The 27,146-nt window shown below is 42.9% G+C and overlaps 2 protein-coding genes and 1 long non-coding RNA gene across 4 annotated transcripts; all 3 read left to right on the forward strand.

Moving 5' to 3' along the window:
- The first annotated feature begins 248 nt into the window (after positions 1-248).
- Positions 249-9,960, forward strand: LOC141432685 (uncharacterized). 2 transcript variants are annotated; one of them, XR_012451853.1, is made up of 5 exons: positions 249-404; positions 883-2,336; positions 2,749-3,035; positions 4,435-9,417; positions 9,491-9,960. XR_012451853.1 is itself a non-coding variant. In XM_074094399.1 (4 exons), the coding sequence occupies exon 4, from the start codon at positions 9,258-9,260 to the stop codon at positions 9,837-9,839; it is 582 nt and encodes a 193-aa protein (XP_073950500.1). In that variant the 5' UTR covers positions 253-404; positions 883-2,336; positions 2,749-3,035; positions 4,435-9,257; the 3' UTR covers positions 9,840-9,960. The 2 variants fall into 2 exon arrangements, 1 of the variants encoding a protein (XP_073950500.1); XM_074094399.1 differs by having other exon boundaries at positions 253-404; positions 4,435-9,960.
- A 78-nt stretch (positions 9,961-10,038) lies between these two features.
- Positions 10,039-20,993, forward strand: LOC141432990 (uncharacterized). Its single transcript, XM_074094829.1, has 2 exons — positions 10,039-12,250; positions 14,342-20,993. Exon 2 carries the CDS (start codon positions 19,020-19,022, stop codon positions 20,991-20,993), a length of 1,974 nt encoding a protein of 657 aa, XP_073950930.1. The 5' UTR covers positions 10,039-12,250; positions 14,342-19,019.
- Positions 20,994-21,825, forward strand: LOC141432687 (uncharacterized). Its single transcript, XR_012451854.1, has 2 exons — positions 20,994-21,206; positions 21,353-21,825. It is a non-coding gene; the product is annotated as an uncharacterized lncRNA (long non-coding RNA).
- Positions 21,826-27,146: the final 5,321 nt, after the last annotated feature.

Below are 27,146 nucleotides of genomic sequence, written 5' to 3' on the forward strand. Positions count from 1 at the left end.
TGATCAATAAATATATTAAATTTATGATATTGATATGAGTATCATAGTATGTTTAGATAACTTTGCCACTACTGGTATCAATTTACAAAGCATCTAATTAACAAATCTTTCTATCGTATTCGTTAAATAAAATGTATATTTTGCTTTAATACGATGACATTTTAAATAAAACCATTGTACAAAGTATCCGAAACGCATGATTATTGATCGTCTATTTTCGGCCGTGTTCGCTATACTTCGTCGTTGGACGGCCGCCATTTTGTGCGCAGACGGGCCACATTGGTGTCGCCTATAAAAGGCGGCCATGACGTCACCGCCCTTCATTGAATCTCTGAGCGTGGTGTCGAGTGGACGTAAAGTGCAGTGACAAGTTCTTCAAGTGATTTGGGCTGGGTTGGATTCAGGTGTGTAATCTTGCCGCCATATTTTTTGCCCCAAATTTATTTCACCATGGGGTACAAATCCAACGAAAAATCTGTCGTTGATTTTTGTGAAAGTAAAGCGGAATCCCTTTCTAACTGGGTTCGCCAAGTTAAAAGTAAATCTCTAAATGCCAAGACAAAGAGAAAGCGTGACCTACGGATAATCGCCATTTTGAGTACCTCTCTTACTCGTGCTGAGAACGAATTGCTTGCGAAACAACGTGAACGTGCCAGACGATGGGCCCAGATGCAAGTTGATCTGGGATTATGCAATAAACAAGAAGAAATCGCCAAAGAGCAACGAGAGAAAATCGATAATTTATGGAAGAACGATCTCAGCGGACTAGATAATTTTTTCAAAGAATTAGACAATGTTAAACCTTTGCCAAGATTATGCTAAAACTAATGTAAGTTGTTTTTGTGTCTGTGATATAAGTAGGATGTTTTTTCTAAATTACAGTCCCATTGCGTTTCGCGTGGGTCTGCATCCGTTCCGTTGGCCGTTGGCCGCCATCTTGGCTGCCACTGGGGCGCGGTCGCTGCTAGCTACGATGGGTTCGTAACGGTATCAATGCATTTTTTTTAGTTTTTTTTGTTTAAATATGTAGAGTAATGTTTCAATTTTTATCTATTTCTCGATAATTAAATTGGAATTTCGTTATTATTCATATTGAATAAGAAAAATTGTAACATATGTTTAAGTATGAGAATAAAAATATTTTTTCTATGAAAACCGTTGTATTTTCTCCTATTTTGTTACTGTGATTTCACCCAAAATGTGTTATTCCATGAGCCAACATCGTCACTTCGCTGCTTCGTGAAGAAAGTGGCGAGAGCGATCCACCGATCCAGATCGAACATGCGTTTTCCGCTGAGCAGTCTGCGGCGTGCTCCCAAGCCGCCGCTGCCGCATCATAAAGGTCTCCGGCCCTCGGCCCACGACTACATACCTACGGCGTGCTCATGACACAGTCCCGGTTATCAGCCCACTAGGTAAACGTTAGGTGACATGATTTTCTCACAAGACTGGTACGTGTTTGTATACCTTATCACTGTGTGCCCGAGCCCGTACTCGGGCCCCTTGCGTGTAACTTGTCTTTAGACCTCAGCGTTGCCGTAACCGTGCAGCTGCAGAATCTCGAACGAGAAGGCTTTCGCAATCGCATTGTGCGTCAGCCTGCTCGGCCTCGGCGCGTCACGCGACGCTACGTACCTACCTACCCGGAACACTGAACAATAGATACCATCCCATAGTGAAGTACATTGACAAGTCTCGGTGAGTCACTGCTATTAGTGTAAAGTAATAGTATAGTGAAAAATGTTAATGCTTCAAATACAGAAACAGACATTGTGGTTCTTTATTGATAATCATAGGTACTTACTGATCATAATAAAATCTTGTGAGAATGTATTCTCACTTAGGGCGTTACTGTGCAATAACTTTCCTCTCCAAACAGGATCCATAAATTATCTACACCTAGGCGAATCGACTTCGTGATCGCGAGCGTGAAGGAATTTTGTAACTGCGTGACTATGGGACTGCGAGTGATGACAATGAAATATCCGTGACCTACCGATACGGTCGGCACGCACCGACTTTAAATTTTAGGTAAAGAATCGAAATATGCACGCATATTATACCTACTTGAAACACAAGTTTTGTACGCGGCGACGCCGAGCACTATAATTAGGATATGCAAACTGCACGCGCACGCGACGCGATAAGTCTGATGGAGACTGCGTAGAACAAATGTTTCTTTTTGTGGGCTGATGATTTATCCGGGACATGCTATTCGGAACATACCTACCTACTATGCCATCGAGGTTCGCGACATCTATAGGCTACATGAATATTGAATCATGGAATCACTGATCTAAATATAGGAACAGGAAGCGCGGATTTATTAGAATGCGGTGAGTGGTCATGACATACCTATCGTTTATCTAAATTGTGCCAAGTTAATAGTCTGATGTGTACATACAAACATTCTCGTTTTAATAACACCTCCCACATGGATAGGGATGTAGCTACTACATAGCCCGTACCGTAACTACAACGTTGTATTTGTATGATATTCAATCAGCACTATTTGAACTTGGCGACCTTTGGTCAGCAGCGCCTAGGTGTGTTTAAATTATCGCATGTTGTAGACAAGTCTTTCGTTTTCTGTTTTTCGTGCATTACTACCCAATTTAATACTACATTCAAGACTTGGGTCTCTTGAAATACAATATATTTACTTAAATTAAAGAAAGATAGTCAGATTTATATTTCAACTTGATAGGAAAATGAATAGATGAACTGATTTCCGTACCTACTCCACAGCTAAACATCCGGAACCACGCGTGGTGAAAGTGGTTGCTCATGTTGAAGTCGACCAATGAAAAAGTTAACGAGCGAGGTGAAGCCTTCTGTCCCCGAAGGTTAGCCCAGCTCCTGATAGAGTGGATCTGCGGTCAACCACAGATAAGTCTTACCGGTCATAGGTACTCGCTACTAGCATCTGATAAACACTCCATGAAAGTCTCTACAAGTGACACTACAAATTAAAAACTTAGTTCTAAGATAAAATTAAATGAACTGATTTTAAACCGAATTCGGATTTAAAACAGGTGAGTTGAGAGAAGTCGCTAAATTTTAAAGGCTTAAATACACTACGACACTTGACACTGTACACTCAGTGTATACAAGAAGTGTCTGTCTGTGCACGCGTGTCACCCGCGTACAGATTTAGTTCGTGTATACACTGAGTGTACCGTGTAAAGCAGAGGTTTCCACAGTGGTCGAGGTGGACCCCCAGGGGGTCTACGTTGGCGTGAAAAACAATGAGAATTTAGCGAAAATAGTAGTAATGTAGCTGCAGGGGGTGTACCAAAAACAGTAAAAATTCAAGTAGTCTGCGAGTAAAATTTTGGGAACCTCTGGTGTTTGTAGTGTCTTAGTCTAAACTTAGTTATATAAAACTGAATTAAGCAACTGTTTAATACATTTTGTATAATACATAACCTATTAATCAGTTGTTAAACAATAATTGTTTAAAATATTATAATTGTGATTAGTATAGATCTGTCAAAAAACTATTTAGCTTGCTAAAGTTACGTACTGTTAAAGCGTTTAAGATTGTTATTTATTATCTACTAAATAAAATAGGCTCGGCTCAGGCCTAAAATGTCCGTTTCCCTAAAATGTATTTTTCCCAAAACGCCCTGCTTTTCCATAATGTTAGCACGTCTTTTGCATAAATAATGTCAGCTTCTCAAAATTTTAGCTTCTTATAGTGTCCGTTTCCCAGAATGTACGTTTTTGTAAAGTATTCCCTTTGCAGAAAGTACTTATTCCCAAAATGTCTGCAACCTCAAAATATCCGCCTTACAATTTGTGCATTCCAGAAAAGTATCATTCTCAAAATGTCTGCAATTTATGAACACAACACATTTACTTACCTAAAAATATCTTTATCATAAAATTATCTTTATCATTTTAAATTTTATTTTAAGAGTATGCAAGCAATTAAACCTTTTACATATAGAACATTGATTTGAAAATCAAGCATAGGTACATTATGGGAAAAATAAAGACTATAGCCTATATAAAGTAGTGAACATAATGGAAAAGCAGAACTTGTGGTAAAGCTATAATACTAAAGGAATGTAAACATTATGAAATAGACGACTTCCTGAGATTATACACACCTTAAATAGGTAGAAGACATTTTGAGAAAGCTGACAAAATAGAAGTGCTAACATTGTGAAAACGCCGACGTTTTGAGAATTGAACATTTTAGGAAAACATATACCTATTTCAGGCCTGAGCCATAGGCTCATCTTGCTTGCACCTTGAAAACATAAAAATACATGGACATAGAAATAAAAGAATCACCAGCAAGTTCATCATGAAGTGATAGATCAGTCTGTCTTGTTTTGACCGTTATCAAGATAGATAGTCATGTCATGATTGAAAACCATCCATCGAAGGGGACTTTAACCTAACCATTTCATTTCATCTTTTCAGATTTTATTTCACTGAGCCTCTAATGGCGTAGATAATTAAGTGAACCCATCCCAGTCGCTGAATTTTCTTGAATATCTACAAACCTACAACTCCGTTGAAAAACCTAAAATATCTCTAATGAACAACATAATGAAAATTACCGCTAGACTTCCAACAATTACTGCACTGAAATAATATTATGAGTAATGAATAAGTGAAGGATGAACTTTTTAATGCATCTACTCAAGATTATACAAACAGAAAATATACATTTAGGTAGCAAGAAAGTTACGGAAGTTCAGAGAAAACGTTAACAATGACTACGAGCGCAGATAGAACGATGATTGTATAAAATCAATGGCCGAACCTCCTTTTTGTTCCTCTACTTTTATAATGTGTGTGCTTAGTTATCTGCAGGCAGAATTTTGCTTCTCTCTGCGAGTTGCGGTCTAAGCAAGCATGTAGGTACCTACTACAGAGCATACACTTCCTACCTGCAGCCGGTCTTAAGCTCAATTTCTGAGGAAAATCTGGTAACGCTCGTGCAAGTAAAAGTATAATTTGTTCAGTTCTAATGCCTTACCCTAATGTTAAATTGGCTAACTTGCTACCTATTTTTTTTTCTTTGTAAATTTACGATTTAAAAATGGTAATCTCATTTTTTTTTGTACAAAACTGTCGGATGTCGTGTTTTGTTTTAGGAAGAGCACTTATCAATCGCAAATCTGTGATACTGTAATATTACCTGTAACGAGAACAAATTATATGAGAGCCCAGACCAGCCAGTCGCAAGCACATCGAGAGCGACTTATGGGATTTATTTCTATATAATCTGAACAAGTCCTGTTCGTCTACTATGCAACGTTAATTGCGAATTGTCAAATTTCGCAATGAGTAGTAGTGATAATGACATTGCCCGAAAAGCAGGTGACCGAGGTATTTTGAAACTACAAACTTCGCAATAACAATCTTTTCAGTGATGACAATTTGGAGCAAATAATACTACCGACTAATGAATCACTTGGATCACGGCACTCTTGGATCTAAGATTTCTTTTAAATAAGTACTTCTTACTTTTCAATTGAATGATGAAGTTGCCACTTTAAAAACTTGTTTATGGAGCCGAACCCGAGCTACGTATAGCATTAAATACCATTATAAAATTATGAATCATACCATCATGAAGCTAATGGTTTAGCTCGCAGACAAATGTGAGGAAGTTTCTACACGAAAGGACCCGAAAGTATGTAAGGCCACTAAAATTTTTCTTTTTATTCGATGACAGTTCGAATACGGACAAGAAAACTATAAATTTGATTTAGAGAATTTGATTTTTAGCGGGTAATTCGCCGTTAATTATTTTGCTTGCCGTGTCTTTGAAATCTGTTTAGCTTAGATCACCCGCATCGTTTTGATAAGCAATATTCATCTGAAGCTCGAGCTGATCGCGACCTACTGACTAAATGAAAAAATCATTTTACCGAGCTGCTTCTCGAGGAAAGTTATCATCATACACTGCTAATTCCATATTCTGCTTCAAATCTTTCCCGGACAATAAAATAGTCTTGAAGATTTTACCAAAATGAATGTGTACTACAAATGGCTATCAATCTGGGTGCGACTACGGATGCTCAGTCGTCGGCTCTATTCTAAATTCATTCAGGTAATTTCCCAAACATAACTTGCCTTTAAAACTTCGAATAGAAATCTATTGTTAGTTGAATGCTAATATGATAAAATATATTATATACGGCGCTGTAAAAAAAGAAAACTATTGACATTAGAGATACTTATAATCTCATTACATAGCCAGACCAAATATAACTGTTCTCAGAAATGTAGACAGCTTATTAGTTAGTTACCTTACCTACTTATCTAGCTACGTTATTGCGTCCTGATTGCTGAGAGATAGCTGCTGTCGACCTGCCTGCTGTTTCACCTGGAAACTACGTGGCTGCAACGGCCTACGGAGCTACTACCCTGTGCCCTATAATTCTGTGATGCAATAAGTATATTTGAAACTACAGTAGCAACCTTGTTCTTAACGGCTACTGCCTAGTAAGTTCCTTTATTCGCCAGTTTACGCCCTGCTACAGCGTGCTATGACATCTGCTGCCTCGTCACGGTGTCTTCAAACTTGGCTGCCGCTGCCGAGCCACAGTACACCAGTTTTTGACATCTGCTGCCTTGTCACAGTGTCCACACATGTGACCACTGCTGCCTTGCCACAGTGAGTCTTGATCGACAGCTGCTGCCTTGTCACAGTGTCCAAACGTGTTACCACTGCTGCCTTGCCACAGTGAGTGTATTCGACAATCTGCTGCCATGTCACAGTGTCCACACATGTACCCACTGCTGCCTTGTCACAGTGTCCGAACATATTACCACTGCTGCCTTTGCCACAGTGTGTATCCGACATCTGCTGCTATGTCACAGTGTCCATATACATGACCACTGCTGCCATGCCACAGTGCGTCCCTGTATCTAACACTGCTGCCTTGTCACAGTGTTCTCACGTTCGACCACTGCTGCCTGCCACAGTGCGTCAGTCACTACCGACATCTGCTACCTTGCCACAGTGTCAACGACCTGACCGCTGCTGCCGTGCCACTGCGTATCCCACTTTCGACAACTGCTGCTTTGCCACAGTGTTCGCAAGTTTGGTTGCTCCTGCTTAGCGACAGCGTGACTGTCATTGACATCTGCTGCGGCCTGATCAGAACCTACTTATTTGAACACTTGTAATGGTGAGTCCACTGGACAATCTAAATGTAGTTAATGTGTACTCGGTACTTCAAATGATAGCCATATTAATATAGATGATGTAAACTGCATATGAACAATTATTTGACTGTGCTGCTCTGAGCACGTCCAGTAGGCACTAACTGCTGCTGGTTCGCAGTATTGTCGATAGAAATTTGATTGCTGCCGTGAAGAGACTACATTGCATCCTAGACTCCTAGGCGGCGGTCTTCTGCTTTGCCACCGGATAAGGACGCGTGACGGTGTCTGCTAACGACGAGACCAACTCGCTCATCAAGTCTTAGCCCTCAAGTACCTACCTGTTATGGTAAGAAAGCCAATAAATGATTATCAACCGACAAATCTTCAAAATCCAAAAAGTACTATACTATACTAAACTATAAAGCAAAGCGTGTCCCGGTACATAGGGCGCTGCTAAAATCTATTTACTAATGAAATACTCATCACATCAATAAAATATATATCAGTGCTAAAACCTAGTAGTAGTTACACTTGCACTTATGAACAGGGACGGCCTTATCTATTGCGGCGGCTTTTTGTCGTTGTTTTATTAATTTTAAAATGACTGCAAGTTAAAAGTAAATACTTCCATATTTTTCTTCTTGAGAGATTGCTCTGCTTCGCCTCCAAAGGCCGCCCCTGCTTCTAAATATGGTAGAAATTGTAATAGATGGACAAGACAATAAATGGCGAGCGAAATAATCAAATGAACATTCTACATCGTAAGCAATACGCGCGAAAATATTACCTTTCTAAATGCAGGGCTTGCTGAAACATCCTTCAAACTGCAATCGGGCTGCGGAAATGAGTTTCAAGTTTTGCGCAAGGGAGGCCTGGCGGGAATTAGCGCATAGATTTTCCTGACGAGCCCACTCACTCAAGTGCCGCGGTGTAGGCGCCAGGTTCGATTAGCGCCATCGCAGCCTGATTTGTTTGCGCGCGTATAGTGCTGGCCGAGTCTAGCCGGTGGCCTGTCCGACGCGCGTCTGAGCAGTGCAGCGCGGGCTCAGAATCTACCATCTACAGCGGAGCCAGCCGGAGCCAAGCAGACAGCAGTAACCTGACCATTCTGCCCGCCCGCGCGGTGCAGTGCGAGCCCAATCCTGCCTGACCAGTCTGTCCCCAGAGCAGCTGCGAGCCGGAAGGAGCCAACAACATCGCTGCGTCCTGCCGGATGCCTTCCTGAGCAGTGCAGCACAGGTTGTGCAGAACCTGCCCTCTGCAGTGGCGCCAGCTGGAGCTAAGCAGTGGTAGCGAAGCCTGACGATTCTGCCCGCCTGCACGGGCGCGGTGCAGTGCGAGCCCAATTCTGCCTGATGAGTATGTCCCCAGAGCAGCTGCGAGCCGGACACAGCCAATGACATCGCTGCGTCCTGACGAGAGCCCGCCTGAGCAGTGCAGAATCATCTGCCTTCTACAGCGGTGCCAGCCGGAGCTAAGCAGTGTAGCGAAGCCTGACGATTCTGCCCGCCTGCGCGGTGCAGTGCGAGCCCAATCTTGCCTGACGAGTCTGTCCTCAGACCAACTGCGAGCCGGGCACAGCCGACGACATGGCTGCGTCCTGACGAGTGCCCGCCTGAGCAGTGCAGAATCTGCCGTATACAGCGGTGCCAGCCGGAGTTAAGCAGCGTAGCGAAGCCTGACGATTCTGCCCGCCAGCGCGGTGCAGCGCGAGCCCAATCCTGCCTGACAAGTCTGTTTTTAGACCAGCTGCGAGCCGGGCACAGCCACCGACATCGCTGCGTCCTGACGACTGCTTGCCTGAGCAGTGCAGAATTGATCGTCTACAGCGGTGCCAGCCGGAGCTAAGCAGTGGTAGAGAAGCCTGACGATTCTGCCCGCCTATGTGGTACAACGCGGGCCCAATCCTGCCTGACGAGTCTGTCCCCAGAGCAGCTGCGAGCCGGACACAGCCAACGACATCGCTGCGTCCTGACGAGTGCCCGCCTGAGCAGTGCAGAATCTGCACTTTACAGCGGTGCCAGCAGCGTAGAGAAGCCTGACGATTCTGCCCGCCAGCGCGGTGCAGTGCGAGCCCAGTCAACCAGCGGTGTGGTGCTAAGCAGTGATAGCGAAGCCTGATGATTCTGCCTACCGGAGCGGTAAAAGCGCTTTCCAGCCTAACGAGTCTGTTTTCAGATCCCAAGCTAGACAAATCTGCACGCCTGAGCACACTGCTGCCAGGCGAGTCTGCGCACCGGCTCAGTGCGAGCCGGGTCCAGTCAGCATCACCGAAGGCAGGTCCAGACAGCCCGAGCCACGCCGAGCCAGAGGAGTCTGCGAGCCGGGTCCCGTCAGCATCACGCGAAGCTAGGTCCAGTCAGCCCGAGCCATGCCGAGCTCACGGAGTCAGCGTACCGGGTCCAGTCAGCATCACCGAAGCCAGGTCCAAGCCCGAGCCACGCCGAGCCAGTCGAGTCAGCACGCCGGGTCCAGTCGTCATCTCCGAAGCCAGGACCAGTCAGCCTGAGCCACGCCGAGCCAGAAGAGTCGGCGTGTCGGATTCAGTCAGCTTGAGTCACGCCGAGCCAGACGAGTCAGCGAGCCGGGTCCAGTCAGCATTTCCGAAGCCAGGTCCAGGGTCCTGTCAGCAAAAGCCAGACGAGTCAGCGAGCCGGGTCCAGTCAGCATCATTGAAGCCAGGTCCACTCAGCCAGAGCTAGACGAGTCAGCAAGCCGGGTCCAGTCAACCCGAGCCACAGCAAGCCAGATGAGTCAGCCAGCCGTGTCCAGTCAGCATCACCGAAGCCAGGTCCAGGCCCGAGCCATGCCGAGTCAGCGTGCCGGGTCCGTCCAGTCAGCATCACCGAAGCTAGGTCCAGTCAGCCCGAGCCACGCTGAGCGAGACGAGTCAGCCTGCCAGTTCCAGTTAGCCCGAGCCATGCCGAGCCACAAGAGTCAGCGAGTCGGGTGCAGTCAGCCCAAGCAACGCCGAGCCAGATGAGTCAGCAAGCCGGGTCCAGTCAGCCCGAGCCATGCCGAGTCAGCGTGCCGGGTCCGTCCAGTCAGCATCACTGAAGCCAGGTCCAGTCAGCCCGAGCCACGCCGAGCGAGACGAAACAGCCAGCCAGGTCCATTTAGCCCGAGCCATGCCGAGCTAGAAGAGTCTACGGGTCGGGTGCAGTCAGCCCGAGCCACGCCGAGCCAGATGAGTCAGCAAGCCGGGTCCTGTCAGCCCGAGCCATGCCGAGTCAGCGTGCCGGGTCCGTCCAGTCAGCATCACTGAAGCCAGGTCCAGTCAGCCCGAGCCACGCCGAGCGAAACGAGTCAGCCCGAGCCATGCCGAGTCAGCAGGCTGGGTCCAGTCAGCCCGAGCCAGACGAGTCAGCGAGCCGGGTCTAGTCAGCATCACCGAAACCAGGTCCAGTCGGCCCGAGCCATGCCGAGTCAGCGTGCCGGGTCCGTCCAGTCAGCATCACCGAAGCCAGGTCCAGTCAGCCCGAGCCACGCCGAGCGAGACAAGTCAGCCCGAGCTATACCGAGCTAGAAGAGTCAGCGAGTTGGGTGCAGTCAGCCCGAGCCACGCCGAGCCAGATGAGTCAGCAAGCCGGGCCCAGTCAGCATTTCCGAAGCCAGATCCAGTCAGCCCGAGCCATGCCGAGTCTGCGTGCCGGGTCCGTCCAGTCAGCATCACCGAAGCCAGGTCCAGTCTACCCGAGCCACGCCGAGCGAGACGAGTCAGCCCGAGCCATGCCGAGCCCGAAGAGTCAGCGAGTCGGGTGCAGTCAGCATCACCAAAGCCAGGTCCAGTCAGCCCGAACCACGCCGAGTGAGACTAGTCAGCCCGAGCCATGCCGAGCCAGAAGAGTCAGCGAGTCGGGTCCAGTCAGCCCGAGCCAGACGAGTCAACGAGCCAGGTCCAGTCAGCATCACCGAAGCCAGATCCAGTCAACCCGAGCCACGCGGAGCCAGACGAGTCAGCGTGCCGGGTCCAGTCAGCATCACCGAAGCCAGGTCCAGTCGGCCCGAGCCACGCTGAGCGAGACGAGTCAGCCAGCCAGGTCCAGTTATCCCGAGCCATGCCGACCCAGAAGAGTCAGCGAGTCGGATGCAGTCAGCCCGAGCAACGCCGAGCCAGATGAGTCAGCAAGCCGGGTCCAGTGAGCCCGAGCCATGCCGAGTCAGCGTGCCGGGTCCGTCCAGTCAGCATCACTGAAGCCAGGTCCAGTCAGCCCGAGCCACGCCGAGCGAGACGAGTCAGCCAGCCAGGTCCATTTAGCCCGAGCCAGCCATGCCGAGCCAGAAGAGTCAGCGGGTCGGGTGCAGTCAGCATCACCGAAGCCAGATCCAGTCAACCCGAGCCACGCGGAGCCAGACGAGTCAGCATGCCGGGTCCAGTCAGCCTTAGTCCGGCCTGCATCACCGAAGCCAGGTCCATTCAGCCCGAGCCCAGCCGAGCCAGACTAGTCTACGCGCCCAGGTCCAGTCAGCCCGGCCAAGACGAGTCAGCGCGCCTGCGCAGTGCGAGCTGGCTCCAGTCAGCGTCACCGGTGCCAGGTCCAGTCGGCCCAAGCCACGCCCAGATAGAGGAGTCTGTGCGCTTGAGCAGTGCGAGCCGAGTACAGCTCGCGTCACTGGAGCCGGATCCAGTCAACCCATGCCCAGCCAAACCAGATGAGTACGCGCCTGAGCAGTGCGAGCCGGGTCTAGTCAGCCCGGGCGAGCCAGATGAATCTGCGCACTCCTGCCAGGAGATTCTGCGCAGTGCGAGCTGGGTCCAATCGGCCCGAGCCGCGCTGAGTCAGATGAGTCAGCGAGCCGGATACAGCTCGCGTCTTCAGAACCAGATCCAGTCAGCCCAAGCCCAGCCAGCCAGACGAGTTTGCGCGCCCTAATCCAGTCAGCCCGAGCCAAGACGATTTAGCGCGCCTGAGCAGTGCAAGCGGGGTCCAGCTCGCGTCACCGGAGCCAGATCCAGTCGACCCAAACAAGCCAGATGAATCTGCGCATCTGAGCGCGCTGCTGCCAGGAGGGAGTGCTATATGGAGTCTGCTGAAAAGACCGATCAAAAGTTGGCTAGAGCTGTGCAGTTCAAGCCCTTTTGAGTTGAGCCAGATCGTGCATTACGGCGCAGGTTAGCAATCAACTCAAATTAGTCTGCTTTTGAGAGGTACTAAGTAGTTTATATTTAAAGGTAGCCTATTTGCGTCATTATCACTCGATGGTCTCTGCAGTAAAAAGTAATTTGCACCTACATGGCTACCCGATCACTGCTGAAGGTATTCGAACTATGAGCAAATTTAAATTTGTAATTTTATTATTACCCATTTTAATCTTTAGGCGTTTTAAAAAAGTAGGGATTTCGTCTATCTTCATTCATACTAGCGTGTCTCGGCCATCAGGTAGCGAGCTCTTCGTTCGTCATTCTTCGGGCTACGAGTTTGTCGGTATTTATTGTACAAGTTCGTCAAACTTCGAGTTAAGTCATAGTTCTTCGGGTTAAGGCTATACTTCATTCTTCGAACCTAGAGTTCACTGTAAGGCCTGGGGTTCAGCGTTTCGTTGATCTGCAGGTTCGTGTCTTCGGGTCGCGAGTTCATCGGTCGTCAGACTGAGACTTCGTCTATCATTAAACTTCGTGTTCGTCGTTCGTCTGACTGCGTGTTCGCCTGTCTTCGGTCTGTGAGGTAATCGGTCTTCGGACTGCGTGTTCGTCGTTCCTCGGACTGCGTGTACGCCGGTCATCGGACCGCGTGTTCGTCAGTCGTCGGAATGCGTATTCGTGGGACTGCGCGTTTGCCGACGGCGGACTGCGTGTTCGTCGATTTTCGGATCGCGAGTTCATCGGTCGTCAAAATGTGAGTTTGACAGTCGTCGGACTGCGTGTTCTTCGGACGTCGGTCTGCGTGTTCGTCGGTCGTCGGACTGCGTGTGCGACGGTCGCCGAACTGCGTGTGCGACGGTCGTCGGACTGCGTGTTCGTCGGTCTTCGGACTACGTGTCCGTCGGTCTTCAGACTGCGTGTGCGTCGGTCTTCGGACTGCGTGTTCGTCGGTCTTTGGACTGCGTGTTCGTCGGTCTTCGGACTGCGTGTTCGTCGGTCTTCGGGCTGCGTGTACGTCGGTCTTCGGACTGCGTGTACGTCGGTCTTCGGACTGCGTGTACGTCGGTCTTCGGACTGCGTGTACGTCGGTCTTCGGACTGCGTGTACGTCGGTCTTCGGACTGCGTGTACGTCGGTCTTCGGACTGCGTGTACGTCGGTCTTCGGACTGCGTGTACGTCGGTCTTCGGACTGCGTGTACGTCGGTCTTTGGGCTGAGTGTTCGTTGGTCTTCAGACATCGAGTTCGTCAGCCTTCAAACATCGAGTTCGTCGGCCGGCCTTCAAACATCGAGTTCGTCGGCCTTCCAACTGCATGTTCAAAGGTTTTTAAACTGCACATCCATTATTGGTTTGTCTTAAAGGACTTCTTCGTTTTTCGGTCTGCGAGTTCGTCGCTCTCCGGACTGTAAGTTGGTTCGTCTTCGGACTGCATATTTATTAGTCTTCGCACTACGTGTTCATCGGACTGCGTGTTCGTCGGTCATCCGAACTGTGTATTCGTCGGACTTCGATCAACGCATTTATCGTCTTGGAATTGCGCGTTCATCGGTCTTCGAACTGCAATGAACGTGCATGTCTTCGGACGGGTAGTTCATCGTTATTCTGATTTCGCACTGCAAGTATGTCATACTTAATTAATACTCATACATAGCTAGATTTTCGATCTGCGAATCACGCTGCGCATTCGTCGAGCTTCAGACTGTTTATCTTGTTTCGTCTCGTCATCCTCTGACTACAAATACGTCGATCTTCTGATCGTGATATCGTCTTATCGAAGGATCTTCGAATATGGGTTCGTAGATCTTTTGCATGGCTATAGTCATAAGTCAACAGATTAAGAGCTCTTCTGTCTTCGGATTACCTACGGGATCGTCCAATCCGCAAACAGAATCATCGATAATCATAAAAACTGCATTACCACTAGGCTGCAATTTGATCATCGAATTGACAATATAGGGCCTATAAGTACCTACCTGCTTACATAGTATACCTTCAGACTACGGGTCCTTCGATCTTCGCATCTATTACATATCAACAAGCTTCTATGTATCACACTTCAGCTACTAGTACCTCTGTAATCTGCGATCGCCGACAGAACGTAAGCTATTATTTATTTCACAGAATTGATCACTGGTAATCAATCGGCGAGCTCATCGACGATGCATCGAGTATGGTATGGACCGTTTCAACTACGACTACGCCGACTGACTTCATCAACTACCTAACATACTAGCAGGCAAGCCTTCTGAATTCTCAAGACAGGTCACCTAAAAGCAAACACCATCATCAGACCGCAAATCAATCATATTGAAATACAAAACTCTTTCATCGGAAGTCATCAGTCAGTTAGAACGTTGTAGTTTTGTGAGTGAGTGATATTTGAGACATTTAATTTGTGTTTGTAGAGTCGAACATTGTATGCATTATTTTGCATTATCTTACGCAGTATTTGTTATTTTCTTCACCACTTGATTAGACTATACTTATATTCCTTGAAAATGTAACGCTTGCTTCTCTTGGTGTAATAATGTAGTGCCTTATGATATGATATTGTAGTGGAACTTTGTGTTACTACGTTACTGTATTGCTTACGTTGTTTTTATAATTTTGTCGTGTTCGAAATATGTTTCATAACTTTGTTGTAGTTCAGCCGTTGCAACTGCACTAACACCACAATATGATGTGACGCCGGCAATCTGTGGCTTGGGGGAGTATTTGTAAGGTAGCACTTTACTTGTTTGCGAAATGTGGTGTTAGTTTGTTTTAGATGAAGGCAACTTTACCATAAACTGTTTATTGAGCTGCTAAACTGCACTAAAACACAATAAGTAATTATATTGCGGACGGTATATGCATCTATAGTTTGGAAAAACTTGTAAGTTTGTGCCACACCCTCTTAAAGTAATCCTTTTATTTTCGAGATGTCTTTAGTTTATTCTTTAGATGGAGACTTCACCATAATCTGTTCTTGCAACTGCACTAACACCAAGCACTGGATACCGCCGGCGATGTGTCATTGGGCATTGGACACATTTGTATCTTCTATGTATGTTATGAATTTTGTTTTCGAATAGTGTCTAGATAAGATGCTTACGCCTCAGTGTAGATGAGCTGTTGAAAAAATTAAAGGTAGCTTAGCTATTCTTAATAAGCCTTTCTCTAATATTACTTTGTTTCCGAAAATTGTGGTGACTTTAGGTTTGTTTTAGATGAAGACTTAAAACTTGCATGAAGCATGCCAACAACAATTTGGGAGACATTAATCTAGTTCCTGTTCATTACAAAATGGTGCTTGTGTTGATATGCGGTTGCAACGTCACTACTTTGATCAATGTGTTTAAGATTGATTTGTACAGTCGCCATCAGCTATTTCGGAGCGGCCAAGGTGGTCAAAAATATCGGCACATGCACTCTATAGGTATTAGATTTTTGATCACCTTGGCCGCTCCGAAATTCTGATGGCGACTGTACCTTACCGTTATTGAAACAATTTTTTTTTAACTTGTTTCTCCTGCTTTTTGATACACATTTTACTGCCTTAAATTGTAGGTACTTACCTATTTTCACAGGTAGAAAGGCGTCTATTCTTAGGTAACCCGCTTATTTTATTTACCTATTTATGTCATTTTATTACGCCTGCAATACAATTGTGCGCTATATTTTGTTTTAGATGTACTAAATTGATGTAATATTTGATTTTGTATTATAATATTACCTCTGTAAAGGCTGATGTGGAATTATTATTAAGTACTATTTGTGCTTCGTATGTTGTCGTGTTCGAAATGTGTTCCGTTAGATTGTTTTAGATAGTAACAAGGACAGCTGCTTCGCACGGCATGGTAATGTTACTGGTAATAATGAAGAATGCAGTCCCTAAATACCTAGTTCTAACAAGGCAAACTTAGCGAATCATGATATGAGTAGCAGTGGTTACAAATACCTACCTGAAAAGCAGCGTGCTGGTGAATTTCTTCTCTGTGAATAACCTGAATTAACCTGATATCATATTCATGTTATGGGGAAATCCGTTGTATTATGCTACCTACAGAAACCTAACCATCGATGGAAAGCTATTATGATTGGGCGAAGAATATTCAACATCCACAGCTAAGAGACGATGTAATTGCAGTTATGTATGTGCTTTGCTATAATCAATTACCTAATTTATTTATTGTTAATACCTATAGATTTTATGTCATTGTGTGGGTTGCTCGTTTTCATAGATGCACCAGTGGCGGATAAATGCACGATCACCACGTCAGCGACGCATGCAAAACAATGGATTTGTTTTACAGATATTTAAGGATCTTCTCAAAACATCCTACGGTCCGACCTATTATATAAGAATATGACATTTTATTGAAAGACGCCTAACTACATGGAGAGTGAAATTTTTGTTTAATGCTTAATGGTACCTACTACAAATTAATATAGGTACCTACGATATATTTGGATTAGCATTTAAAATACAGATGAATGAGGCAAATTGGATTTGTTATCCGTAAGCTTGGCAGGTAAGACCACACAATTTCAGATACAAGAGGAAATGAAATCAATATGAAATTGTAAGGAGCACGATCTACAGAAAAAGCTATAATTAAATACATTGATTAATAAGGTGCGTTTTGTACAAACTTTGTTACAACTTCAAAGCATGGCTAAGTACCACATCGAGAACCAATACTAGAAGCCATGACACTGAATTTCAAATATTGAAACGTACCTGGTTCATTGGTAAGTGGAAGAAAACTAATGATTGCTTTCAGGCCAACTGAATGTAAACGGCGAACGAGATGTAAAAGAATTGCTTCAGAATTTATAATAATATGCATGATATATAATCATGTCATTTATCTACACGAAATTTGAAAATCGCTAAAGTTCGACTTTTTGTCAGCATGGCAAGTAATAGATAATTTATTGACAACGCAATGCAATATAAAACGAACGACTAAATACCTACAGCAGCAATCGATGCCTACTAAATGTGAAAAATAAAATTCCACAAGGCCAGTTAAATCCAGATGTTGCTCTGCTTCCTGGCGTATAAGGTATGAGCTTTTAAACGGCTAACTAAATAAAACTGAAGAAGATACAACCGCGCTCATACTGACGGTGTAGAGTGGTAAGTGTACCTACTATAAATACCATAATGCCATTTCAGATACTTACTTGGAAAGCAAATAAAACTTCAATCACAAGGGATACAAATTTTTAAATTAGTTCTACAGCAAATTTGTCAAGTCATTGTCCACGAGCCTCATCTTCATTATCGCACATAAAGTCTTAGTAGTATATTTCATGCAGAGTTTTTGGAGTTGCAATTTCAAAGAATATCCGTTCAAGGTACTTACAAAATGAAATAAAATATTTAATAAGATAAGTGTGAAATAAAATATGCTGGAGTTGGAGTACTGCTAGTAAGAAATAAGACTTCCATCATTTCAAATAGGAATGTCGTAGGCGAATCCTCAAGATTATTTTCAGATACCTACTTACTTGAAATACAAACTGAACTGAAGAAGCTGCAGATCTAAGCGACAAACGTAAAAATATTCTACTATAATATAAAAGAGGCTAACCTACAACACCTAGTAATATCTACGTAATTTTCCGTCACCGTTGCAAGTGTCTTTGAGATATTTTTGGCTTGAAAAATTCATGATACTTGGACTGCCTAAAATATGAAGGAAAACGTTCGCCGACTAAGACCTTTGTATATGTATGAAGGAAGGTACACTAGGCAGAACCTTGGTGAGTGAATAGGTACTAATGATTCATTTCAGATGTACTTCCGTTACGACATTCGGGGTGTAGGTGGATTTTGGATTATTACTTTTATTTGGATTATTCATTTGGATGTGAATATAGTAAAATTACTTTTATGTAGTGGAAGGAATGAACATTGCAGCTATTTAACTGCCGAGTTAGCCAGAGTCCATTATTGCAAGTTGCAAGTAAGAATATTTAAACACTTTAATTACTTCGAACGAAACAAGTACGAAATCAGTTTGCTTCACATCAGGAACAAGGGAAAATTACAGTACATAAAGGTGCGGTTCAACAAGTCTTAAAAATAAAAGAATAACATTATTCGACCCAATGCGAACCTCAAGGGTATGAGCATGAGTACGTAACCAGTGGAGCGGTGAGTGAACGATAATGATTTATTTCAGATAAGGCAAAAAAAGCATAAATTCAAACTATGAAGGTAAAATTGCTAAAAATCTGCCAGCAAGTAAGGAATAATAACCAAGCATTTCAGGGCAAATTAAGAGCATCAATGAAACTGACAAGGTAGAAAACAACTTGACCATTATATCCGACGTGGATTCGTGACTGCAAAATTTTAACCCATTTCAGATGACGGCAGATCAGTAGGTACTGGATGGAAACTAATAATCTAGTCAGGTAGTCACCAAAGCATAAAAAAAACTATAAGTACATATAGGTAAGTATCCTAATCACTTGTTTCAGATACATGGTAAAAAATGACGAATAAAAAAAAGATGAAAAAAAAACAAAAAAAATATGTAAGAAAAGAATTAAACTTACAAAAAAATAGACATCTCAAAAAAACAAAAAGTAAAAAAAAAACTACATAAAAAGAAAATATCGTAATGAAACGAAGACTGACGGCAGAGAGAAGGCTCGAGTAGAAAGGAAGAAGACTGAGAGGGCTGGAAGAAACTCGAGGGCAGGAAGAATAAAGACTACAGAGGGCAGGAAGAACGAAACTCAAGTGGGCACGAAGACAAAAGACGAAACTTCAGAAGGAAAGACGAAAGAAGATTCCAGCATGCAGGAAGACCGAAGACTCCAGAGGGCAGGAAGAAAGAAGACTCAAGAGGGCAGGAAGACCGAAGACTCAAGAGGGCAGGAAGACCGAAGACTCAAGAGGGCAGGAAGACCGAAGACTCAAGAGGGCAGAAAGACCGAAGACTCAAGAGGGCAGAAAGACCGAAGACTCAAGAGGGCAGAAAGACCGAAGACTCAAGAGGGCAGGAAGACCGAAAACTCAAGAGGGCAGGAAGACCGAAGACTCAAGTGGGCAGGAAGAAAGAAACTCAAAAGTGCACGAAGACAAAAAACGGAACTTCAGAAGGAAAGAAGAATCAAGCATGCAGGAAGACCGAATACTCAAGAGGGCAGGAAAACCGAAGACTCAAGAGGGCAGGAAGACCGAAGACTCAAGAGGGCAGGAAGACCGAAGACTCAAGAGGGCAGGAAGACCGAAGACTCAAGAGGGCAGGAAGACCGAAGACTCAAGAGGGCAGGAAGACCGAAGACTCAAGAGGGCAGGAAGACAAGAAACTCAAAAGGGTACGAAGACAAAAAACGGAACTTCAGAAGGAAAGAAGAATCAAGCATGCAGGAAGACCGAATACTCAAGAGGGCAGGAAAACCGAAGACTCAAGAGGGCAGGAAGACCGAAGACTCAAGAGGGCAGGAAGACCGAAGACTCAAGAGGGCAGGAAGACCGAAGACTCAAGAGGGCAGGAAGACCGAAGACTCAAGAGGGCAGGAAGACCGAAGACTCAAGAGGGCAGGAAGACCGAAGACTCAAGAGGGCAGGAAGACCGAAGATTCAAGAGGGCAGGAAGACCGAAGATTCAAGAGGGCAGGAAGACCGAAGACTCAAGAGGGCAGGAAGACCGAAGACTCAAGAGGGCAGGAAGACCGAAGATTCAAGAGGGCAGGAAGACCGAAGACTCAAGAGGGCAGGAAGACCGAAGACTCAAGAGGGCAGGAAGACCGAAGACTCAAGAGGGCAGGAAGACTGAAGACTCAAGAGGGCAGGAAGACCGAAAACTCAAGAGGGCAGGAAGACCGGAAACCCAAGAGGGCAGGAAGACCGAAGACTCGAGAGGGCAGGAAGAAAGAAACTCAAAAGGGCACGAAGACAAGAAACGGAACTTCAGAAGGAAAGAAGAATCAAGCATGCAGGAAGACCGAATACTCAAGAGGCCAGGAAAACCGAAGACTCAAGAGGGCAGGAAGACCGAAGACTCAAGAGGGCAGGAAGACCGAAGACTCAAGAGGGCAGGAAGACCGAAGACTCAAGAGGGCAGGAAGACCGAAGACTCAAGAGGGCAGGAAGACCGAAGACTCAAGAGGGCAGGAAGACCGAAGACTCAAGAGGGCAGGAAGACCGAAGACTCAAGAGGGCAGGAAGACCGAAGACTCAAGAGGGCAGGAAGACCGAAGACTCAAGAGGGCAGGAAGACCGAAGACTCAAGAGGGCAGGAAGACCAAAGACTCAAGAGGCAGGAAGACCGAAGACTCAAGAGGGCAGGAAGACCGAAGACTCAAGAGGGCAGGAAGACCGAAGACTCAAGAGGGCAGGAAGACAGAAGACTCAAGAGGGCAGGAAGAAAGAAGACTCAAGAGGGCAGGAAGAAAGAAGACTCAAGAGGGCAGGAAGAAAGAATCCTTAAGAGTCAAGAGAGCAGGAAGAATGAAGACTCAAGATGGGCAGGAAGACCGAAGACTCAAGAGGGCAGGAAGAAAGAAGACTCAAGAGGGCAGGAAGAAAGAATCCTCAAGAGGGCAGGAAGAAAGAATCCTCAAGAGAGCAGGAAGAAAGAATCCTCAAGAGAGCAGGAAGAAAGAATCCTCAAGAGAGCAGGAAGAAAGAATCCTCAAGAGAGCAGGAAGAATGAAGACTCAAGATGGCAGGAATACCGAAGACTCCAGAGGCATAAAGAAAGAAGACTCTAAGGCAAAGGGCAGAAGACTGAAGACTCCAAAGGGCAGGAAGAAAGAAGACTAGGCAAAGGGCAAGTAGACTGAAGACTAGGCAAAGGGCAGGAAGACTGAAGACTCCAAGGGCAAGAGGACTGAAGACTAGACGGCACAAAGATTAAAAACTCCAGAGGGCAGGAAAAAGACCCGAGACAACAGAAAGAAAGAAGACCCAACAGGGCAAGAAGGAAGGCTTCAAAGGGAATGAAGACTGAATACTCCAGAGGGCAGGAAGATTCAAGTAAGTATCCTACGAATGTAATACATATAAGTATAGTTAGTTAACTACTCAATTTTGGAACTATTACCTGCCTTTTTTTACATAAATTTAAAAATAACTGATATGATTTTGTTATTTAAGTACTTAACATTTTTTTTCTTTGCCAGAACATCTATACGACCTAAGAAAAGCGGAAGCGAAGTAACTAAACAACAAAGAAATTAATTCCTACTCGAGTAAATAAAAATAAAAAAACGGAAACCAGAGAAAAAAAACTAGGAAAACATAAATAAATGCAACAAATTAACTATTTAAACGACTGAAGACACCCCTGACCACGCGTAGATTACTAATACGTGTGTAGGAAGATTTAAGGAAACAAAATAGTGATGCGTTAATGAGTGATCACCTATTGATAGTGATATGAAGAACGAATACCTCTAGCTGCAGTATGAAAATACCAGATAAAAATAACTAGTGAAGAAGTAAAAACTCAAAATAATATTAACACTTGCAATAGAAAGAAAAACTGATGAAAATATGGAAAAACTCGAGTAGCAATAAAAATCGCCGATAATTGTTTGAACAAGGAATACACTCTCTCGATTGTAAAGCAAATAGATTTTATTGTTAAAACGGCGACTATGAACTAAATGCAGAATGCGTATTAAATGCTTTGTGGAGAAAGAAGATTCAGCTGGGTTCCGAAAAGTTACAACTGACGGGTAAGTTGGTGCAAATATTCGAAAAAGGGGGTTCTCAATGAGGGCTATCGCGAAAGAATTCGCCACTAGAGGCGCTAGTGTAGCGTGAGGTCTCCGAAATGTCAAATCTCATAGTTTTTGGATGAGCTACGCGGGTTTATTTATAATTAGATTCATTTTGTGAATATTTTGCAATATCTGAAATTAATTATGGCAAATATGCGTTCCGGGGCAATGAATGTCTGTGTTTTGAGACAGTTTTGTCTTTCAGAAACCTTTGTCCTCCCTTTTTTCCGAACAAAACGGGGGACTATGCAACACTGTGACATGCTCGAAATTTTTATGGTACGGTTTTAAGGTGTATTAAATATGATTTTAATCTAAACTTTGTTTTCACGCCCGTAATAACAGACTTTGAAAGCCATACTTAAAAACCTTACGCAACAGTGCGCCATCTAGTGAGACAAAAAACGATAGCCCTCATTCAACTGTAGGTATATTTTTAAGTTACTTGTTATTCGATATCATCGCCACATTTGAATAATATCGATGATTATTTTTATTCGAAAGTATCTTTGAAGTACTCTTATATAAATTTTGACAAAATCTGTTGGTATCGCAATTTTATTAGCATTCAAGATGTTTCTGTTTTATACAAGGTTATCTAGGTGCATACATTATTCGTGCATCTGCAACTTGATGCGCTTAATAATAAACAAGTGTCGTGTAACCATTTGGGTTACCTATGCTAGGTGTTATTTTTAGGGTTCCGTACCTCGGAAGGAAAAACGGAACCCTTATAGAATCACTTTGTTTGTCCGTCCGTCCGTCCGTCTGTCAAGATCCTTTTTCTCAGGAACGCGTGGAGGTATCAAGCTGAAATTTATATCAAATACAGGTCTACTGTCCCCTTGGAGCTGTGAAAAAACAAACTTCTAAGCCAACGCAATCAAAAGATACAGCCGTTTATGCCGCAGACTTTCAAAAGAGAGTCGCTGGAAAGAATTTTTCCAACAGCATACATCTATAAAATAAGAAAGTGGCTTATTATTCCTTGAACAGATTGCCATGAAGCAGAATCATCACAAAAAAATTATTTTCAAATAAAATAAAAATTGTTACGACTAATAAAAATATACTTATATATTTTTCTTTCCAGGACTCAAGACGCCAGAACAACTTTACAAGAAGGGTGGGCAGACCATCTCGCTGAAGAATTTGAACTGTTTACGTTCAGCAAAGACTAAAAAATCTTAACAGGACTATTTTCAAAACTAAGATTTAAGTACATTAATTATAAATTGTTATGACATGTAAATAATACACATACATATGTATTATGTAATGCCTTAATAAAAAAACGTCAAAAACCTTCCACTTTGGGATGTTGTAATTCGTGACAATATTATCGTGCATTAAAATATTAAATAAATTTGATTTTACTTTAATAAGGACTATTATTTTCTCTTTAGGGCTACGAATGATAGATTTATTTATTCGTAGCTTTAGGGCCACCAGTACAGACGGACTGCATTCCAATGAGGGCTATCGCGTATGAATTCGCCGCTAGAGGCGCTAGTGTAGCGTGAGGTCTCCGAAATGTCAAATCTCATAGTTTTTGGGTGAGCTACGCGGGTTTATTTATAATTAGAATAATTTTGTGAATATTTTGCAATATCTGAAATTAATTATGGCAAATATGCGTTCCGGGGCAATTAATGTCTGTATTTTGAGACAGTTTTGTCTTTCGGAAACCTTTGTCCTCCCTTTTTTCCGAACAAAACGGGGACTATGCAACACTGTGGCATGCTCGATATTTTTATGGTACGGTTTTAAGGTGTATTAAATATGGTTTTAATCTAAACTTTGTTTTCACGCCCGTAATAACAGACTTTGAAAGCCATACTTAAAAACCTCGCGCAACAGTGCGCCATCTAGTGAGACAAAAAACGATAGCCCTCATTGCAACGTAACCGCAACTGCCGACTGCCCATTGGATACAGTTTTCGTTGCAGTTCGATTGCAGTCAGATAAGATAAAGTAACTTAAACACCTGTGAATAAAAACATTGCAAAATGTTGAGCAAAAATAAAATATGAATGTGTTAAATCGATTAAAACTTCTTCATGAATAAAATCGATTGTTAAAAGAAATTCAATCGGCAACGCATCAGGGCATCACTATTTTAATTAGTACTCGAACTGTCAATAGTTATTTGTGCAACAAGAGAGCAAAGTTGTTTTTTGTTGCGTGTTGATTTTGAATCCCGAGTAAGCGAAGGATTCTATAATTGAATCACGAGCGTTAGCGAGTGATTCTAGGTTAGAATCCTGAATCAGCAAGGGATTGAAATACACGAGATGCAAAAAAACTTGGTCTCGTGTGACACATACAATTTTTTACCTCAGCAGCGAGAACATTATTTAAATGTAACATAAGAATAAAACCACATATACCTACCTGTTTACAAAACAAACACATTTTTTTTAAATAGAATCCGATTATTATCAAATAAATAATTACATTTAAAACCATAAAAAGAGTCCAGTAGCTACAATACAAATCGCATACTCATAACATGCAATCTTAACTTCTTGTACTAATGTCACACTTATTTTTTAATACTGCAAAAAGCCTCATCTCGGGGTAATTGAAAAGGTTGAAAAATTAAACCTTTAAATATGATTTTTATTAAGATTTCTATTACATAACATAAATAGATTTGTTAAAAAATCATTCAATTTAACAAATAATAATTATACTGTAGAGGCAGTATACGGAATTCTTTTATAAAAAAAACAAGAGAAGTGGCTTTCGTGCAACGAGGTTGCATACTTTATTAAAAGATCGGGAAAATTTACATTTTGGAAATATTTCGATATATTTTAATACCAAAAATTTAATTTAAGTTTGTAATCGACAAATTTGATCCTATCTCTTGCTTTTTTCGAGTTGAAGTGAAATGACAGATCAAAGTAAAGTTCAAATATTTGGAATTCAGTGAGTAGACCCAACACTGTACTCAGCATTTAAAAAAATAATTAAAAAGTTACTTTGTCTCACGGAGTGAGCAAAATGCGATTTTGCTCACTGATTTCTCATAGCAAAACCTGCCTGTTTGAGGTGCTGAGGTGAAAAAGTTGTTGGTTGTTGTTTCTTTAAAAAAATATGACTGTCCATTGGAGGACAATGAGGGCTATCGTTTTTTGTCTCACTAGATGGCGCACTGTTGCGTGAGGTTTTTAATAGTCTAAGATCCGAACTTGAAAAGATCTTCACCGGTCTGATAATAGAGTGAAACTTATTTTATAATAAATTAGTATATTAGAAAAAAAATACAAATGGATTTTTAAAAAAATCGTGGGCAGGCTATTTTTAATAATTTTTCAAAAAATATTTTTAAGACATTTTTGTTGCATCATCGAGATAATAAGAAAATTTTATATTAACTTAAAGTATAAAACCTATAAAATATGTAGACGTTGGGTTTGCTATTGTTTACCTGGACGAACTACTGGGTTGCCAGGTATAAATTCAAATAGTTATATCGATGCCCGTTACTTTCACTTGATTAGATAATAGAACAAATTGTATATCAACGTAAGCGCTGTTTTATTGTGAACACGTTGATATAGGGTTGTCTGCATTTAATTAAAAATCATTTAAAAAAAATGCCTGTCTAGGATTTTTTAGCAAAATCATTTCTAATATATTTTCTAAAATACTAAATTTATTATAAAAATACATTTCATCCTATATTATCAGACCGGTGCAGATTTTTTCAAGTTCGGATCTTCTACTATAAGTATGGCTTTCAAATTCTATTATTACGGGCGTTATAACAAAGTTTAGATTAAAATCATATTTAATACACCTTAAAACCGTACCATGAAAATATCGAGCATGCCACAGTGTTGCATAGTCCCCGTTTTGTTCGGAAAAAAGAGAGGAAAAAGGTTTCCGAAAGACAAAACTGTCTCAAAACACAGACATTCATTGCCCCGGAACGCATATTTGCCATAATTAATTTCAGATATTGCAAAATATTCACAAAATTATTCTAATTATAAGGATTATAAGTAAACCCGCGTAGCTCACCCAAAAACTATGAGATTTGACATATATACTGTAGTCTTTGTTTGAGATTTCGGAGACCTCACGCTACACTAGCGCCTCTAGTGGCGAATTTATACGCGATAGCAGGGGGGGGACAGTCGCCTATACCGTACTAATTCATGTCGATAGCGCCGCCATCTCCTTTATCTAACCTAAAATAAACAGATTGTTGTCGTTTGTTTCAGATAGATGTCACTGAAAGCTTGAGATCACAAATTTTATTTATTAAAAAATATTTTGTCGTTGATAATTACCGCAAAAATGAACTTTATTTTCGAAATTGACAATCGTATTGTAATTTCTAATATAAAAGTCACATAATTGTATCCGCTCAGTCGTTACAAATATTTGTGTAGCAACCCTCTATGTCAGGCCAGGCGTCTATTCGCGCTCAACAAGGAACAAGATGGCTACGTTACAATCGAAACTCAAGTGCTCAGACCACATAAAAAGTAAAGACAGTGCTGCAAAGGAAAAATTGAGGCTGGTTTAAACTTAAGAAGACTGAATTCAAGCGGTCTCACTTCTCTTTGGAGCCCTGTTTTTAGTTTTTATGTGGTTTGAGCTGGGAAGCAAATCCAGTAAAGTAAAGAATACCTGTGACTATTAATAGCTATACGTATGGATGGATATATACATCAATGGTACTAGTTACGAAATGCAGACGGCGCTTCAAAACGGTCTGCATGAATGAGACGAGAGAGGGCTCTCTTTTCCCCGTATATTATACTACTCTTTGCAGTCGCCTATCTATACCGTACTAATTCATGTCGATAGCGCCGCCATCTCCTTTATCTAACCTAAAATAAAACAGATTGTTGTCGTTTGTTTCAGATAGATGTCACTGAAAGCTTGAGATCACAAAATTTTATTTATTAAAAAATATTTTGTCGTTGATAATTACCGCAAAATGAACTTTATTTTCGAAATTGACAATCGTATTGTAATTTCTAATATAAAAGTCACATAATTGTATCCGCTCAGTCGTTACAAATATTTTTTGTGTAGCAACCCTCTATGTCAGGCCAGGCGTCTTATTCGCGCTCACAAGGAACAAGATGGCTACGTTACAATCGAAACTCAAGTGCTCAGACCACAATAAAAAAGACAGTGCTGCAAACGGAAAATTGAGGCTGGTTAA

Source organism: Choristoneura fumiferana, chromosome 11 (assembly GCF_025370935.1).
Source record: "Choristoneura fumiferana chromosome 11, NRCan_CFum_1, whole genome shotgun sequence".
NCBI classification, from domain to species: Eukaryota; Metazoa; Arthropoda; class Insecta; order Lepidoptera; family Tortricidae; genus Choristoneura; species Choristoneura fumiferana.